This window comes from Trachemys scripta, chromosome 6 (assembly GCF_013100865.1).
Source record: "Trachemys scripta elegans isolate TJP31775 chromosome 6, CAS_Tse_1.0, whole genome shotgun sequence".
In the NCBI taxonomy this organism is placed as follows: Eukaryota; Metazoa; Chordata; order Testudines; family Emydidae; genus Trachemys; species Trachemys scripta.
Window position 1 is genome coordinate 47,301,683 of NC_048303.1, and position 19,127 is coordinate 47,320,809.

General features: G+C 41.4%; 1 protein-coding gene and 1 long non-coding RNA gene across 5 annotated transcripts in view; one reads left to right on the top strand and one right to left on the bottom strand.

Annotated features, from left to right (window-relative positions):
- Positions 1-958: 958 nt before the first annotated feature.
- The window catches only part of DHFR (dihydrofolate reductase), a 28,593-nt gene continuing 10,424 nt past the window's right edge, over positions 959-19,127 (bottom strand). For all 4 annotated transcript variants that reach the window (XM_034774297.1, XM_034774299.1, XM_034774300.1 and 1 more), the window contains 3 exons: positions 14,064-14,190; positions 1,920-2,035; positions 959-1,106 (listed from right to left, as the gene is read on the bottom strand). In XM_034774297.1, the coding sequence (XP_034630188.1) occupies positions 1,028-1,106; positions 1,920-2,035; positions 14,064-14,190 (322 nt within the window). In that variant the 3' untranslated portion in view covers positions 959-1,027. The remainder of the gene's footprint in view (positions 1,107-1,919; positions 2,036-14,063; positions 14,191-19,127) is intronic.
- On the top strand, positions 9,858-14,069 carry LOC117879250. Its single transcript, XR_004646212.1, has 4 exons — positions 9,858-9,966; positions 11,529-11,646; positions 13,182-13,282; positions 13,678-14,069. It is a non-coding gene; the product is annotated as an uncharacterized LOC117879250 (long non-coding RNA).

Sequence of the window (19,127 nt, forward strand, 5' to 3'; positions counted from 1 at the left end):
AACTACATAAATTATGAGCAAAAAGAATTGTATATACATTGCTTATGTTGAGTTTATATCTAAATGTATGTGATATATTATATTAGGCAACTTCAAATTAGTTTCTGGAACTGTCACCCATCCTGGTTTTGGTATGTAAATTTTCTTTTCATACTCCAGTTTTGTCAGTTCTGCTCTACAGATCTCCTGCTAAGGAATGTTCACCTACATTAAAGATTTGTAACCTTGGAGAATAGAGGTCTCAAATTCATTTCTGAACTCGCTACCTTTATGATAAGATCCTATTTACCAAGGAACATGTATGGTACTTGGAACATAAATCACAAATGCTATCTCTAGGGTGACAGGACCTGAGCTGAAGTCCACTGAAGTCAATGGTAGTCTTTCCATAGACTCAGTGGGTTTTCGATCAGGCCTTTAGTTAGTATTCCTTACTCAGGCAAAACTCTCATTAACTTCAGAATAAGGAGGGTTGAACAGGACCCCTAATTGTCTTCTGCCAGACCCATAGCTACAGTAAATTCCATTATAAGATGTAATCTACTATTATAACTTATCAGTGTCTCCTCTGCTGACAACTGCTGATTCACAGGGTTGACTTTTTTGTGAGGAGTTTTGAATGGACCAGTTTGCCAAAAGGGTTAGACTGTCAACCTCTTGCAGCAGCCTTCAAGTAAGATATGGCTATGGCAAAGGATCCCTCTCCATACCAGAAGGGTTTTTAAACAGAAAGTACATTTGTTTAGTGTGTAATATACCACTGTGGCTGCCATTAAAAAGGTTAAAATTTACTTTTAGTCATCATACAAGGTAGGAGATACCACAGTTATTTCCCTATGCTTTGGGCTAGCCCAAAGCCCCCTGAGGTCAATGGGCGTCTTTCCATTAACTTGAATGTGCTTTTGATCAGCTGCCTAGACTCAAAGAATTGTGGTTTCTCTGGTAACCATACAAAATGTATAAATAATGAAACTTTAATGTATGTTGACAGTATGCATTAGTTAATGTGAGGTTTATTGCACTATGTCTAAACAGTTTTTTCATACACTTCATATTTGTACCGGATGCCATTCTCTTCTTGGACATCAGCAGGGACTCCTGGATATCTGGGGAGGGGAGAAAAACAAAACAAAACCCCATAATTTAATAGACTATCCTCTAAAACACTTCTAACAAACTGGAAAAGTCTGAAAACCAAAACACCATCCATAACATGGGAATGGTGATTACATATCAATTTTTTAGCAAGTGATTTGATTAGTAGCAGAATGATTAGATTTAGCAGCTGATAAATTCAAGATGCTGCATCCCAACTGCATTGCTAGCTCCAGCATCAGCAGTACTTGAGCTTCAACCACTTCCCCGCTCCTCCAAACAGTCCAGATAGATCAATCTTAAAGAACCATTTAACGTGAACAAGAGATTTGTGCCTGTGGACAGGAGTTGTTAGGAGCAAAACTTGAGTTATAGCTCGAGCTAACGTGGAACTGAAGACAAGCCCTTAGAGACAACTGTAGGGTGTTTTTTCTGTCAAATGGTGTGAAACAAATTAAGGTCCTAATTCTGCTAAGATTTACACATCTGTAACTTTACACAGGTGAGCAGTCTCATCAGGCTTACATTTTTGGCTATAGGATTGGAGCCTTAATTTGTTTTTCTACATTGGACAAGGACTCCATTAATTAATTCTTTTGAATTAAACTACTTTTCCCTTAGACATGGCATATTCTTTCTGGGCCATATTATTCAAATAAAAAAAATTCTTGAAAATGTACATAGCAGTAAATGAGAGCAGAACAGGGCCCTAAATGAAATTAAAAAATAATTCAAAGATGATTCTGAAGTCTCATTTTTTTTCTATTATTTGAAGGTGAACTGTAGCCTCTCATACCAGATTATTAACATATCTTGATACTTACTCTGGGAGATGTTTGTATTTCTCCAAATCAATTTCTGGAAAAAATGTGTCACTTTCAAACTCATGCAAAATTCTTGTCACAAACAATCGCTGGTGAACTGGCTTCTCCATTGCTGCCTGAAACACAAAAACAAAGGATTAAAATTGTAGTTTCTTTCTACAACACCACAACTAGGCAAAATCGAAGATTATTTTTGTCATGGAGATTTTTAATGTAGATTTTGATTGAGAATTATTTTTAGTCAAACTTATATATTAAAGTATCCAGTAGCTTTCTCATTTCAAATGCTACTTTTCTTTGCCATTTCCCCACATTCTTGTCCTCAGTATCTGCACCAAACATCCCCAGTGTAATGTCCAAAAAGAACCAAGAGATCAGAGTTTTAGAATGGCAACATTTATGGTTCCCTATACAGCTACTGTGACAAATTCTGACACTATGTATACAGATGAAACTTAAGAGTCTTCTATGTATAGTAATTATGGGACTGGTAGTCAGGAAATGTTAGTTCTATTTCTGGCTCCTTCCAGTTTAAAGGGTGATCTTGGGCAAGTAATTTTTCATCCCAGTCTCATTTTTAAATGGTGATAATACCTACTGTGACACTGTGTGCCCCAAAGAAACACCCTGCACCCAATATTCACCATGGTGATATAATTATGATTTTGTTTTGTACAAAGTATGCCCTGTGAAGATATCATTCTAAAAGTCTTAATCTGTTGAACATTAATATCCTATTAAGCTGTATGTGCTATCGTATATGAAGTTATAAAGTTTTGCTATGTATATGCTACTGAAACATGTTGTGAGATTGGGAACACCCACAAGCAGCCTTTCAGGTACAACAATAAAAAGGCCAAACAATGTTGATGGCCTACTGAGGAAATACATACTCACAAGGATTACCCCAGGAACTGAGTACAATAGAAACCTCTCAGAGATAGCACTACACAATGGAGACTGTTTGACCCAGATCACAGTAAAAGAGCGTTCCAGCAAGTTGGAAGAAGATATAAAAGGGGGAAGTGACAACATGAAGAGACCTCACTCTCCCTACAACACAACAGCTGAAAATATTACAGGAAAAAAGACTGAACTGGGGGGAGGGTGTGGAGAGGGGGAGTACTGGTCCCAGGCACGAAAGAAGAAAGCCCTGCCTTTGTATGAAATGTCAGCAAACTGCTTGTACTACTTAACAGGGTGCGATACTGCTTGATTCAAATCCTATCATGTATATTAGGCTTAGATTGTGTTTTTATTTTATTTCTTATGGTAATTTACATTGTTTGCTATCACTTGACATCTATCTTTCTGTAGTTAATCTGTTTTATGTATATTTAACTAAAACAGTTTGGTTTGGGTGAAGTGCTTGGGGAAAAAAATCTCAGCTCAGGAATAAGGGTGGAGGGATAGCTCAGTGGTTTGAGCATTGGCCTGCTAAATGCAGGGTTGTGAGTTCAATCCCTAAGGGGGCCACTTAGGGATCTGGGGCAAAATCAGTACTTGGTCCTGCGAGTGAAGGCAGGGGGCTGGACTCGATGACCTTTCGGGGTCTCTTCCAGTTCTAGGAGACAGGATATCTCCATATATTATTACTATTATAATGGTTGGTACATATCACTTACCTTTGTAGAAGTGGTAGACTAGGTAATAAATTCATACTGGTCAGGTTTTTGACCAGGACAGGATGGTATGGCCCTGGGGTCCTAATCTGGGGAGCTGGAAGTATTTCAGCTGGAGCCTCTCTATTGTTGGTTCATGCAGTGGCTAGCCTAGTGTTCATGAACACAGCTGGGTGTGGCCCTGCCTGTGGATGTTTGGGTGAGGGCAAACTTGGAGGGCTTTGCAGCTTGTCACAGCAGAACAGTGTGAAAGGGAGTCCAGGCTGGTGAGACAGAGGAATCAATGATAACCCAGTTCCAGGTGGCATAGGGGGGAGAGAAGGGGAAGAACCAGTCACACCTACCTCATTTCCCTTACTTCTGCTGACAATGTAAAAACAAAGTACAAGTATCTGAGAGACTTATTCTTGAGTTTGCCTTCCTATTTGCCTGTTTGCCAATCCCAAACATTCAAAAATTATGAGACTTTAAAAAATTCTCATTTGCCTTCTGATTTTTGAGACTATAAGGTGTAGTTGGGTCACATTTTCAAACTGTTTTCTGCACCAATAAGGGTTTGAAAATAACTTTAAAAAAATACATGAAAGCTTGGATTCTCATGTAAACATTTGTCTGCAAAAGCTGGAACTTTTGGTAAACTATCAATACCACAACGTTTGTGATAACTGTGAGTTGGCACTAAAAAATCCTCCCATCAAGTTGCAGTAACTAAACTGAGTGACTGAGGTGGAAATCTGCACTAGGTCCTATTGCTTTTGCTCCAGTAGGGACAAAAGACAGTGCATAGCTCGCCCACCTACCCACCCCTGCACAGCAAAACTGCATGAGTTCCACTACATATGCTGTCCACAGCTGGAATCCTCTACCATAGGGGTTCTCAAACTGGGGGTTGAGACCTCTCAGGGGGTCGTGAGGTTATTATGGGGGGGGGTCACAAGCTGTTAGCCTCTACCCCAAAACTGGCTTTGTAGCGAGCATTTATAATGGTGTTAATTAGAAAGTGTTTTTAATTTATAAGGGGGGTTGCACTCACAGGCTTGCTATGTGAAAGTGGTCACCAGTACAAAAGTTTGAGAACCACTGTTCTATCACTAGGGCTCTACCAAATTCACAGCCAGGAAAAACTTATCACAAATCATGAAATCTGGTTCTCTACCCTCTATTATAAAAGTACCCTATACTATAGGGTAAAAGCATACAGCATTTCTCAAGCTGGGGGTCTAAACCCAAAACGAGGTTGCAAGGCTATTGTAGGGGGTCATGGTATTGCCACCCTTACTTCTATGCTGCCTTCAGAGCTGGGCACCTGGCCAGCAGCTGCTGCTCTCCAGCCACTTAGCTCTGAAGAAGGGTGGCAATACCGTGACCACTCCTCCCAATAGCCTTGCAACCCCCTTTTGGTTTGGGACCCCCAGTTCGCAAAACGCTGAGTATGAAGGGCTTTACATGTTTATATTTTGTTGTTTTTAAATATATATGCATGTTTTGTTACAACACGGTGAAATTTAAGATTTAAATATCTGAAACCATGACGTTCAAGATTTAAAAAATGCTGTTACTGTGAAATTTACAAAAAATGGACCATGAATTTGGGAGGGCCCTATCTAGCACCTAAAGATTCTACCAATTATCTATTAGCTAGAAAGCTGCTCATTCTGCCAAAACAGAAATATTGATACACTTACTCATTCAAGTTCCCCCATTACTTCTTCAAAGAACAGTCTTCTAAATCCTCCCCTACCATTTCAGCAAGTACCTTTCAAAAGGAAATTTAAAAGCCTTTTATATTTACATGATTTGCGATTGCATCTGACTCATACTAACCTTTGCCTTCATCATTTTTTCCAGGAGAATGTCAAACCAGTATGTTCATTCATCAGAATAAGAACTGGCAGGTTGTTTTGGGATAACATGAATATATAACTACATTTCTATCAAGGTCCCTTCCAGTCCTATAGTTCTGTGATTCTCTCTCATGTTAGAAGTCTTTGTTTAAAAAATGTACTGCAAGGTTTCAGCCTGTTTTTCTAAAGTATGTGAAAGGATACCATTACTCATCTAAAACCTACCACCAAAGAATACTGGAGAAATCTCAACTATTTAAACAGACATGCCTACAAAAGAAAATACAGCTTTTAAACAGTAATAAATAACTCCATCTGTCTACTGTTAATATTGTAACCCGCTCCCCCAATCTAGTTTGTGGCTGAGACAAGACCACAGCAGCACGTGTCATGCTGATAGATGAGCTACTCTTGTGTACGGACTGGGGTACAGATCCATTCTTACAATACTGGATCTCGGGCATTTAGTGTCACCAACTAAAGGGGGAAATTGTTCTTCCGCCTCATCATCTCATTCATCCTACTACATCTACTTGAAGCCACAAGGGGAAGTTACATCCACATGAATTCAGATGCCAGAAATAAAATGAGGTAAACAATATTTTTCAGCTATCCAAGTGCCAGGATTCATCAGCATCTGTCTGAAACTAACCCTATGTAAGACAAAGGTAATTCTAGTGCAAAAAAAAAAAGTAACCGTGCCACCATAACTCCACCCTCCATCAAATTTGCCTATCTTAAGACTGTTGCATACAGCTGGAGCCTCAGAGTTTCTCCATAGATTAAAGGCAGAAGGGACCATTATATCATCCAGTCAGATCTCCTGTATTACACAGGACAACAAATTTCCATTCCTCACTGATAATGGATACACAAATAGCTATGCTTATGAAAAAGGCACTCTTCCATCTATGCCTATCTAAGAAGGGCAAAATCCCTTATCAGACTGGCTATTGTGAACCACACATTTATGATCTATGGGTTTGATTGCGACAGTGCAATATACCTAAGGATCAAATTATCAGCCTTAGAAAGGTTCCAAGGAGTTCAAGCTATATGAGTTCACCTGCTAGCAGCAGAATCTATAGAGGATACAAGAACTCTGCTTTTTATACTGGTTCTCCACTAAGTACACCGCTACCTCAATATTAACGCAACCCGATATAACACGAATTTGGATATAACGCAGTAAAGCAGCGCTCCGGGGGGGCAGGGCTGCGCACTCTGGTGGATCAAAGCAACTTTGATATAACGCGGTTTCATCTATAACGCGGTAAGATTTTTTGGCTCCCTGGGACAGCGTTATATCGAGGTAGAGGTGTAGTGTAAAGTCTGAGACTTCAGTCCTGAGTTCTGGAGCTCTCTTTGTAAATGGCCCAACCTACTTTGGTGACCATATCAACTTCTGGATGATGTTCTTTGACAGAAGTTCTACTGGAACAATAGAATTGTCAACTACAAAAGTGTGACTAATGAACATAGGAAACAGAGCTTTCTCTGCAGCTGTCCCGTAACTGTGGATCTCACTGCTGGGATACATCAGAACAAAAAAAACCTCTCCACCTCAAAAACAAAAGGCAAACCACACTTTTATAACCTAGTTTTTTTTCCCGCAATAAGCACAGAAATTAAATAAGTTTCTCTCCACACAGAATAGCGAGAGAGAAAAATAGATGCTATGAATTTCTTTTTAAAATCTGTAAAATGCTCAGATATTATGATGCTGTGTGGTATAAAACCCTAGAAAGAAAAGAAAATATTCATTTTAAAATGTTAATATGATAAAAAAACCTCTAAAGTATCTGTAAAGATAGTGATGCAAGTTATTAAGCTTTTTCTTCCCCCCCCCCAAGGAAAGAAGAGCCTTATTGTGTACTGAAACTTGAAGCTTAGCAAATGTGGCATTTACAACACACAAGGGCTTCGGAACCTGCTGACCTGTATAGCTAGTCAACAAGTGCTCAATTAAAGAAGGTAGTTAATCATACGCAAGAGACTTGCTATAATAAGCAAGTATGAATGGATGCTTCTTAATTAATGCAAAAATAAGACTGGGAGAAAAGACTCACCAAACACATGAATATATTTGCCATTTTGAATTACTTATTACATAAATATTTATATTAGACACCTGGATATGTGAATACTAGATAATAAGTCTTTTTAGAAGCCACTGTAGTGTTACTCGGCTTCAAGTCGAGTTGTAACAGCATTACAAAAGAGAATCTTTAATGAAAACCAAACAAAAAACTGATTCACTTTCTAGTTTAAAATAAATACAACAAATATGCACACATTTAGAGTTTTCCTGTTCAAAGCTCATTGCAGAAAATTATCCACTGTTGCCAAAGGTGTTATGTATTAAAAATTTTCCATTATCACAGCCTAATTAAAAAAACAAAAAAACCCCAACCCAAAATACAATCTTCCCACCAAATACAATAAGTCTTCCTATTTTCTTCTGTTGCCAAATTAACAGAATATTTAATATTTCCAAAATATAATCAAATAATACATGAAAGTTGTTATGTAGGAAACATCCTTGACTGTTTGGCTGCTGTGGTTTTCTGAGAGAAATAGCCTGAGAACAGATCGTATATAAAATTAAACAACTTGTATTTTAAATGTTTAATCTTTAAAGTAACTTCCCTTTATCAAGTTAAAAACTTCAGGAGATAAGCTGTTTGACCTATACAAGAATATTGAAACTGGGCAAAAGAGTCTTGTAGGCAAGACAAGCGAGGACATTAGTCATATATTCAGTGTTTTTTAGTTTTGTTGCTGGGTGAGTGTGTAGCAGGGTGCTGGTGAAAAAGCACCTAATTAGCCTCTGTCTGGTCAGCTCCAATCAAGGGAAGCAGATTGGGGCTGATGGAAAGACCTGATGCCTGCCTGAGGATTGGCAACACCTGCTGACCTGACAAGCCAAGGGCTATAAAGGCTGGGAGGGCGCCAGATGGCAGGAGGCAGTCAGGGAGGGAGCTGGAGGTCTCCTAGCTGAAGGCTGACTCTGCCTGTAAAGCTTGAATATAGATTGGGATGGGCAAACTTTGGGCTGAGGGCCACATCTGAGTGGGGAAATTGTATGCAGGGCTGGGGTAGGGGTGTGGGGGGGGCTGTGTGTGCAGGAAGGGGATGAGGGCAGAGGATTGGGGAGCAGGAGGGGTGTGGACTGTGGGAGGCAGCTCAGGGCAGGGGGTTGGGGTGTAGGAGGGGTGCATGGTGCAGGCAGGGGGCTTAAGGGCAGGGAGTTGGGGGGTGGGGTGCAGGAGAGATTTGGGCTCTAGGGTGGCAGCAGCATGCACCGGGACCAGGGCAGGCTCCCTGCATGCCTGCCCTGTCCCCGGCCCTGTGCTGCTCCAAGAAGCGCTGCGGCCCCTAGGAGTGTGGGGGGGTGGAGGGCTCCTCATGTGCTGCCCTTGCTGTGCCTCCAGGTACCTCCCCTGAAGCTCCCATTGGCTGTGGTTCCCTGTTCCTGGCCAATGGGAGCTGCCTGTGGCGGTGCCTGGAGGCAAGGGCCCAGGGGCTACAGGAACACTGGGCTGGCCAGTGCAGCGCCACGGGGGGCAATCCTGCAGGCCAGATCCAAAGCCTGGAGGGGCTGGATCTGGCCCATGGGCTGTAGTTTGCCCACCCCTGATATAGATGGACAATGGTGGTGGGACAACCTTAAGTAAATAAAGACACGGGTGCTGCACAACCCTGAAGCCTCTCTGAGCCTTACTGGTGAGGTCAAGTGGCCCCCAGGAAGAGGGGTGGGTCGTGAACCCTGTTACAGAGTGATTGGGTGAATGAATGGTTCTGTTGCTAGGAATTTTTCTCATCAGTTATTTTTATAGGATATTTGTATTGGACTTTACATAAATGGGTGACCTAATACCACCATAAGACCTTTCACCCACACAGGACTGTCTGCATCCTCAAAAGTTGTTTTATGTTTGGATTTTTTATATTTTTGGAGGATTGTGGATTTTTAGTCTCTGTGGTATGTAAAATCCCAAATATTTTAAAAATTAGTAGTTTAAGTGAGACCTCTCAGTCATCTTTAGATAGAAATAAAATATTATTTGAACCTCACTGGACCAAATCTCATGCTCCATAGTAAGCCTCATGCCTTTTTTTTTTTTTTTTTTTTTTAAGAACTTGGAGGGAGGTGTTGTAAGATTCAGTGAAGTTTGCAAACTCTGAGAATCAAGGATAAGGCTGAGAAGCCTTGCCTTTCAGGTCAGCAGCCAATCTGAAGGAATTCTGGAATGTCTGTCTTCATAAGACTGACCACTTTAAGGAAAGGAAGTTACATTGACAAACAAGCCACTCCAGACTTTTTATAATCATAAAACCAGAAGGGGCCACTGTGATCCAATCTGACCTCCTAAATAACACAAGCCATAGGAATTCCCTGAATTATTTCCTGTTTGAACGGCATATTTTAGAAAACTTTGATTTAAAATTGCCAGTCCATCCCTGTGCCTGAAGGAAGCCTGCCAGCAAAAAGCACTGTGTCAAAACAACATCAGCTGCATCCTTGTCTGAAGTTCTAGCTCCTTTGAGAATCCAGAAGACCGTGAGGGCTGAAGAGCTGTATCTTTTTCTTTTGTCTATTTTTTGTCTTTTGTTTTTATTAGCTGGGAGATAACCCAACCCATTTATATTTTTAATCTTAGGATTTGGAAGTATGGTTACATGTGTGAGATAATTTTCAGTATAGATATGTAATTCCTTAAATAGGTCCTCCAAGCCTTGGAGTGAAGGCAGGTAACCAAGAGGTGACCTCTTAAACAAGGTCCTTTCAAGCAGGAGACTGCAAATGCTTCTCTCTCTGGGTATGTCTACACTGGAAACTTCAAAGCGTTGCCGTGGGAATGCTCCCTTGGCAGCGCTTTGAAGTGCAAGTGTGGTCACGCGTGAGAGAGCTCTCCCAGTGGCGCTCCTGGTAATCCACCTCCATGAGGGGATTAGCTCTGAGTGTTGGGAGCCTGTCTACAGTAGTGCTTTAAAGCACTCAGACTTGCTGCGCTCAGGGGGGTGATTTTTCACACCCCCTGAGCCAGCAAATTAGAGCGTTATAAAATGTAAGTGTAGATAAGCCTTCTGTCGTGTGTATTGAGCATTGTATGTCTCACATCAGAGGTCTATTTGCATACTGAGCCTGACACCTGTTGAAAGACTACAGAAGTCTACAAGATAAGAAATTTGCAGGGAGAGAGCAACAGCAGGAGAGGATTCTGTTTATAGAATTATAGTGTAGGACTGAAAGGGATTCCATAGGTCCCAGTCCCCTCCACTTGAGGCAGGGCTACGTAATAACTAGACCATTCCTGACAGGTGTTTGTCTAACCTGTTCTTAAAAACTTCCAATGCCAGATTCCATAACCTCCCTAGACAATTTGTTCCAGTGCTTAACTATACTGACAGGAAGTTTTTTCTAATGTCCAGCCTAAACCACCCTTGCTGCAATTTAAGCCCATTGCTTCTTGTCCTATCCTCAAAGGTTAACGAGAACAATTTCACCCTCCTCCATATTATACCTTTTATGTACTTAACTGTTCTGTCCAGGCTCAGTCTTCTCTAGACTAAATAAACCCAATTTTTCAATTTTTCCTCATAGGTCATATTTTCTAGAACTTTAATCACTTTTGTTGCTGTCCTCTGGACTTTCTCCAATTTGTCCACATCTTGCCTTCCTAGGCAGTCATTTATGAGCAAGGCCATGATTATGTCACAGAATCCATGACTTCTATTGACCTCCGTGACATTTTCTGCCCTGGGGCTGGAGATCCCAGCTGGCCCCCCCCACAGCTCTCAGCCCCCACCCTGGTGTGGTGGGCAGCTGGGGGAACCTGCAGCAGCCCAGCCCCTGCAGGGAGAGGGGGGACCCTGGAGCGCCCACTCGCTGCAGGGGCTGGGGAACCCCCTAGAGCTGTTGTGCAGGGGGGCAATCCCTGGAGCTCCCACTCATTGCAGCAGGCAGGGACCCCCGGAGCCCCAGTGGCAGAGGATGCTGAGCTGAACTCACCTCCCCATTTTGTCAGGGATATTTTTAGTAAGGGGCTTCTATAAATTTTTGTTCATTGCCAGCGACCTGTCTGTAACTTTTACTAAAAATATCCATGAAATAACCTTAGCCTTATTTATGAATGAAGACAATGGATTGTGGAGGTATATCTTGGAGTACAGAAGTACACTCTGGATCCTTCACCTTGGAAATAAGCTGACCGCATGTCTTGTTTTCTGAAAAAGGGATTGCAACCTGCCTGGCTGGTAAGCAATACTTGAGAGTATCTTTTAATTAAGGCTAGGCTCCAGAATATTATGATTTTATTTTGTATGTAACAATTTGTTTCCAATATTTCTACTTGCTATCAATTGAATCTCTATCCTTTGTTTAAGTTTATAGTGAAAACAAGTGAAAATTTATCTAAGTGCTATGTTTTACACAACAGATCTCTGCTCTGCTCAACTGGTAAGCTTGTGTGTACTGCTTCATTGGAAGCAGCAGATCTGTGAATACTATTGGTGTCCAGTGGAATAGGGGCTTTACGTTCCAGGGCGATGATTTAAGGGCTTGAGGGTTGTAGCGTACCTATTGCTAAATTGTAAAGAGAGAACAAGGCCTGTTTTAGACATAGAGGGGAGTGTTTGCGTTGCCGTGGCTGGTTGAGTTCAGAAGCTGATCCGTTGCAGGCACAGACAAGACTTCCTCACACTAAGGGCAGGTGGTAGTTAGGTGCCGCACAACCCTGGTTATTACAGTCACAATAATATCACCTCTGTTCAAGCTGAAGGAAAAGATTAACCATCACAACAGAACAGAATTCTAAGAAGGAAGCTTAACTGGCTCTGAAGTTGTGGTTTAGACTTTACCTAATCTGGTTTCGGTATTAAGCTTTTAATCCGCCACTCACAGATTAGACTGAAGTTGGTAAAATTCTTTAGTTTGGGTTTATAACCAAATGGATAATCATTTTCTTAGAATCCCTTTAAAACTTAAAGAATGATTATTTCTAGAACTACTCTGATGACTTAACTTATTTTATGATTTAATTCCATTTTGATGTTGATTAATTTGTTGATTTGACAGCTGTGTTGCTTTATATTTAGTTTATTATTAACAACTTTGATATTTTCTTGATTTTATTTTTGGTTTAAGTGTATTAAATAAAATTTATAAAGAAATGGAGTCACATTTCTTTCAATAAGTAACACTACTTTAGAACCTTTGAAGGACCTGCATGGTTATTAGCTAGTCAACCTAAAAACTTGACCAGCTCCTCCCATTTATTCTTTAGGTCTACTGGTTAATCAATGATCTGCTGAGCAAATTGTGAGAACCACTGTAGCTTGATAAACCAGTGATTCTCACTGCATACATGGCAAACCGAAATGGGGTCGTGAACAAGTTTCAGGGGCATAACAACCAGGCTATTGCTTCCTCCATTTTAAAAATTTTTGTGTTTAAAACAAAACAAAAGATGAGAATTTAAACAAAACATCATAAACTGATGCAGTGATGCCTGCCAGGATTGGCAGGTAGCCTAAACCAATATCATAGGTGTGGCTTGTTACATTCTAGTCAAAGCCCTATGAACTCTGCAAATTCTGCAGATATGGAAACTGATATTTGTCCAATATAGCACAGCATTTTTCCCTCAGAATTTGCTACTTTGCTACAGCCAGGTATCCAACACTTTGATTTGTCTCCCTGCCCTATCATTATGAATAGTAAAAGCTACCAAGCCTCATAAAAAGGGAACATTGACTGCAACCCATATCTCAATGTAACTAATCTTATGTAGGCATCTGCTGCTGCGGCCAGTCAAGTTAAAGCAATTCCCCTCCTAGGATGCAATCAACTGACAAATTCAGGAAATGACGGCCAGTGTTCACAGGAGTTCAGGTGAGCAGTTCCACCACATCTCTATAGAACTGAATGAAACCACAGATGTCTGCAGCCCAACTTTATCATTTGCCCAGTGAGAGTGGGAAGGATCCATATGTGAAGACATTCTATTTTTGCAACCCACTGACAAGATCTGAAGCTTTCTAGCAATCTGTGTTTGGAGCTGAGTTAGGGTGGCATTTCTGCATTGGTATTTGTCATGATTATTCCTGAGTTATGGTAGGAAATTACAGTGATCTGGCAACTAGAATCCAATCTATTGCACTCCAAGTAAGTTGGACACATTATTCACTCCACTTGGGAGCTTTGGATCTAAAGTGGATTCCAGCAGAACAGCAAGATACATAAGACTACAAAAGTTGTGAACTTTAACCAATGCTTTGCTGTTTTAGGTGAAGAAACAGACACAGTTGCAAATACTGGACCTGGAATATGGCTGATAAGATAGGAGGAAAGACTTCGAAGAAGAGGCCCCAATTATCAAAGATGGTTCCAACCAGTTTTAGCAAAGGAAAGGATTTGAGAAATAGTGGCAATAGTCATAGGTCTGATAAATAAGGTATAAAAAGGTCAGCTCTTGAGTTTGTTGCTAGTAGCTGCCTGTCCAGTTGGAGCCAGCCAATATGAGTTTGAGCATCCCCAGTGCTAGTCCTAAGTACTTGATCAATACAATAACAAATTATTATATGCGTGAGATAAGTGTTGAACCATCTGGCTCCCGCCTCTCATGGTCCCACAATACCATTTTAAGAGTATTAATTTAGTGTTCCAACTGTACCTTATAAATGGAACTGCCTCCGATGATCCAAACCATGTCTATCTTACTTTTTAAGTCTGGTGAGTCCAGAAGAACTAAAGCATCATCCAGACTTTTGGCGAGGTAATGTGCTCCTTTTGGTGTTTCCCTAGAAAAATAAAGTTTGTGATAGTTAGTGTAAATTAAGTAGCTACTTCATATTTTGTCTAAATTTCTGTTTATAAACATGTCCAAATACATTTCACATTTAACACCATCTTTAGCAACAAGGTAGACTTTTTTTTAAATAAGTTTAATTAAAAGTTCCCACCATACAGTGGAATAGAATCTTCTGCATTACAAATCAGCAATTTATTTTAACAAACAACTAATTAAGTGAGGTGTAACTTGGGAATACACAGGACAAATCAGCCTCCTGAAAGGGGTACAGTAGTCTGGAAAGGTTGAGAGCCACTGTTCTAGTGAAATGCCCATAAACAAAACAGAATTACATACAACACACTAGGGTTGTTTGTGTATGTCCAGGTGCTTTTGTTTGTTTGTTTTGTTGAAGAGCATGATTGGGCCCTCTCTTTGTAGACAGATACAATGGCTGATGGGGGATGCAATACTGAATAGGGTATCCTCTTGAGAAAGTTAAAATTTTGGATAATTGCTGAAATTTTTAAATGCTGTAGGTCTAGGAGCAGGTGTGTGACATTGCTTAACCCAGTTATGGGCAGCACAGTGTAATGTAGCTATAATTAGATGAAAACATACTTTCTCCCTGCTGCTACTCTTTATAGTTTGGGTGGCCTATCTATCAGACTTCCTGAAGTCAACATGTTCTCTCAAACATTAACACACAGTCCTGTCTCTTGAACTGTTTTAACAATTTTGGTCAAATAAAAAGGTTTCTGATTCTGGTTTAATGCACTTCCTGTCTCCTTAGTAATGAAAACAATTAACCCCCCTTGCCCCACAAACAACAACAATCTTTGCACAGAAAAGTATAACAATAGAGCATGGCTCTAGCAGCTGCAAAAATTAACTTCAGCGACTGCTATATGCAAAATGAATAAACATCCTCATCACTTTAGGAAAAGCTCTAATCTACATTACACATTTCCCCAGTGGGATTCCTTTCTACTTTATTTTGGCTACAATTTACTATGAATAGCATTTACAATGTGAAGTGCATAATTTCAAGAGTGTTTGGATGTGTTACAGTTTACTTTTATTTGGCTCTACTGAGCAGGGTAGGGAAATAAATTAATAGAATATCTCAAAATGGGGAAGAGTGGAGAAAGAATCATGAAGAATTATCCAACCTGCAAGATGTTTACATTTATTGGCTTCTGGTTATGGATGTTTACAAGTTAACATTTGTTGTTAAAAGGGGAGTTGCTTGTCACTAGGGAGTGTGGTAGCTTAAGAGAAGCATGGAGCAAGGCTCTGAGAAACTGGAAGTATATGTTTCCCCTTAAAGGCTATTACTACCCAAAATGAAACAAAACTAAATAGAAAAAGAAAACTCGCAAAAAGTAACATAAGCAATCAAATTACCAAGCAGTCAAGAAACTACAGAAATGTGATGAAATGCAGGAACTAGGGAGAGTATGAGAAGGCTCAAAATGTCTGCATGTAGATTTGACATACACATACATAAGAAGTTAAAGTGAATTCAAGAATGCACATATGAAGAGTGCTGAATTGATTGCTCTGGATATTGGGGTCATCCACAGAACAGGTGCAGAACAAACCATGACTGTCCCACCAACAATGTTCCAGAGGAGCCAGCTCCAGGGGTATGAGAGTAAAATAGTTTCCAGGCCCAGACCTGGGTAATAAGTTGGCCAATTAAAATGATGTATGCATGTGAGAATGAGAAACACAGAATATCTGTTCCCTGAGAACTGGATTAAAATTAAATTTATGACATGGGACATTAATAAATCTCAGAGGGTTACACTTTTTGACCCTGATCCCGCAATCCCTATATAGTATGAAGATGGACTGCTGAACCCATATGGATACCCACTGATTTCAATGGGGCTCCATGTGAGCCCAGCAATCTGCCTGTATATTACACACTGCAGCATGGGGTCCTTTATAGTTGGCCTGGACTGGATTTGAACTGGTGGCATAGGCAAGCACTTCACCTATATCTCATTAAGCAATCCAGTAGCCTTTATTACAAAGAGTCGTAGGTGACTGGGAATAAAATTAGTTTCCCTGACTCCTGGAAATACCCTAACCTCTCTCTCTTATATAAAGTAACATTATGGACAACAATTAGGCTGTCCTCTCGTGTGTTGGAACTAGAATAATGATGTTATGTGGGGTAATAAATGCTTACTAGTTGTTTTTTGAGATGTGTTGCACACATTCATTCTACTTCAGGTGAGTGTGTGCCCAGCGCATGACTGACAGATTCCCCTCCGCTTCCGTTACCTGTCAGGGTGCCTTGAGTGCTCTCTGCATGAAGATATAAAATATAAAGGGTGGAGCTGTCCACAACACCCTCCCCCTCCCTCAGTTTCTGCCTGCCATACAGACTTCAACAGAGATGGGAAGGAAGGTGGGTCATGAAATGGACATGTGCAACACATTTCAACAGAACAACAGTTATGGAAAGGTAGGTAACCATTTCTTCTTCTTCAACTGATTACAAATGTTTGTTCCACTGTAGGTGACTCACAAGCAGATTGATCTGGAGGTGGACCTGCAGTCTATTTGAACAGTGATTGTAGAACAAAAGGCCTGAATCTTACTGTTCCTGGACTGATGGGCTAGAACGTAATGAAAAGCAAATGTGTGTACTGATGACCAAGTTGCTATTTTGCAAATGTCCAGAATAGGAACTTGTGCCAGAAAAGCTGCAGATGCTGCACGTGCCCTAGTTGAATAGGGAAGCATTCCAACCGGCTCACCCTGAACAAGCGGCGAACCAAGTTTGGGAACCCCTGTCCTAATTGAAGGCTTTCTACTATTTATAAGTACTTCTTGCAAGCCTTTTCTAATGGTGTTAGCCCTGAATAAAGCTCTGGGTTTGTCACGGATTCCATGACTTGCCGTGACCTCCGTGACTTCTGCAGCAGCCTGTGCTGCTGGCCTGGGAGCCGCCTGAGCAGCTTGGGCAGCCCCTGGGCCAGTCGCACTGGCTGCTGCTGGGGCAATCTTGCCCCCACCCCAATCCCCCAGCAGCAGGAATTTGGGTGTGGGGGGGCTCAGGGCTGGGGATTGGGGTGCAGGGTGATGCTTACCACAGGGGGCTCCCCTTTCTCAGCTCCTAGCGCCACATGCTGCCCCACAGGCGCTGCCCCCACCCACAGGCACTGGCTGCAGTTCCCAGCCAATGGGAGCTGCAGAACCAGGGCTTGGGGTGGAGTGGAGGCAGCAAGAGCTGGAGGTTGCCACTTCCCAGGAGCTGGGTAGGGAACCTGCCCCATCCCTGCCAACCTGCCCCCCCAAGCACCTGTGGCGTTCCCTCTGGGCCCTGGCATCCCCAGAGCCACCCCCTACAGCTGCTCCTCTCCCCAGGTTATGGGCGTGACTTTTGGTTTACTGCCCATGACCTATCCATGACTTTTACTAAAAATACCTGTGACTAAAACGTAGCCTTAGCCATGAAACATCGAGCCTGTCAAGTGGAGGGCCTGCAGGTTGAGGTGGAGGAGGTGTCTGGTTCCAATGGAAAAGACAGTGGAGGTCTGACTGACAAGGTTAGAAGGGTCAAGAACTAGTGCTGCCAAGGCCACTCTTGTGCTATAAAGGTGAGCATGGCCCTGTCTGATCTTGGACAAGACTTTGGGCAGTAAAAGAATTAGACGGAAGGCATATAGTAAGGTGTTCCTCCAGGGCTGCAGAAATGCACCTGTCAATAAACCTGGACTGTGACACCTCCCCACCCTCTGGGGGAACAGAAGTGATGGAAATTTCTACTGGTCCTTATTGCAAACAGGCCCACTCGCTGAGTCACTTATGGTCAGAAAATGGATCTGGCCATGTCCAGGCATAATGGCCGCTCTTAGTGACAGGAGAAGGACCTGCTCATCTGGTCTGCGAGCATATTCTGCACCCCTGGAAGGTAAGCAGCTCTGAGGTGAATGGAGCCGACTATGTAAAACTCTCACTGGAGGTTAACCTCCTGGAACAACTGAGTAGAATACCCTCCTTATCTAGTCATATAAAACAATTTGCTAGTATTAACAGACAACACAGCAACTCTGTCCCTTGAAATGTGGAAGAAAGGCCAAGCTGGCAAGATGGACAACTCCCAAGTCTCTGATGTTTATATGAGCCTTCAGGTCTTGGAAAAACCAAAGACCCTCAGTCTGCAGGGACTGTCCAGATAAGGCCTTTTCCTGTAGCCACATTAGGAGAGACGCAGCCATTAGCCAAGAAGCCATCTGCACATTCCATCCAAGTTACATTAAAACAATTTAATATCGGGCTGTTAAGGTGATCCTGTCCTACTAGCACCCACCATCACCAGATAAAGAAACAGATCTTAAAATGGTTAAAGAAAACTTAGTTTGATAGCATTCAGTCTGGCAAGAAATCACTTATCAATAGTTATGGTTATGAAATCCTCATTTCTTTATTGTTTTGTCTTTATGGTCCCTATTTCTCTATTTTTTGTTGGTATGATCTCTGGTTCTTTGATTGTTTCTGTCAATTAATTTTGCTAGGTGTAAATCAATTAAGGTGGTAGGGTATGATTGTTTTACAATATGTTAGGATTGATTAGAGAATTGTTTAGTAATATTTTAGTAAAATGATTGGTTAAGGTATAGCTAAGTAGGACTCAAGTTTCACTATATAAACTGGGGTCCAAGAAGGAGACCAGCAGAAGGAACAGAAGAATAAGAAGAAGGAAAGACCTGAAGAAGAACTCACCTGTAAGAGACAGCTTAAGATCAAAGCTGCTAAGAATCCTTTGCACGAACATGATGTGCAGCAACCAGAATCCAGACAAGACTGACCTTGTCTGGCTAACAGGGAAAGTCTGCCTGCCTGATCAGGAGTGGTGAGCATAGCATTGTATGCTTAGCATGTGTATTCCACTTGGTAATTGTTAATAAATAGAGGATAAGGATATTT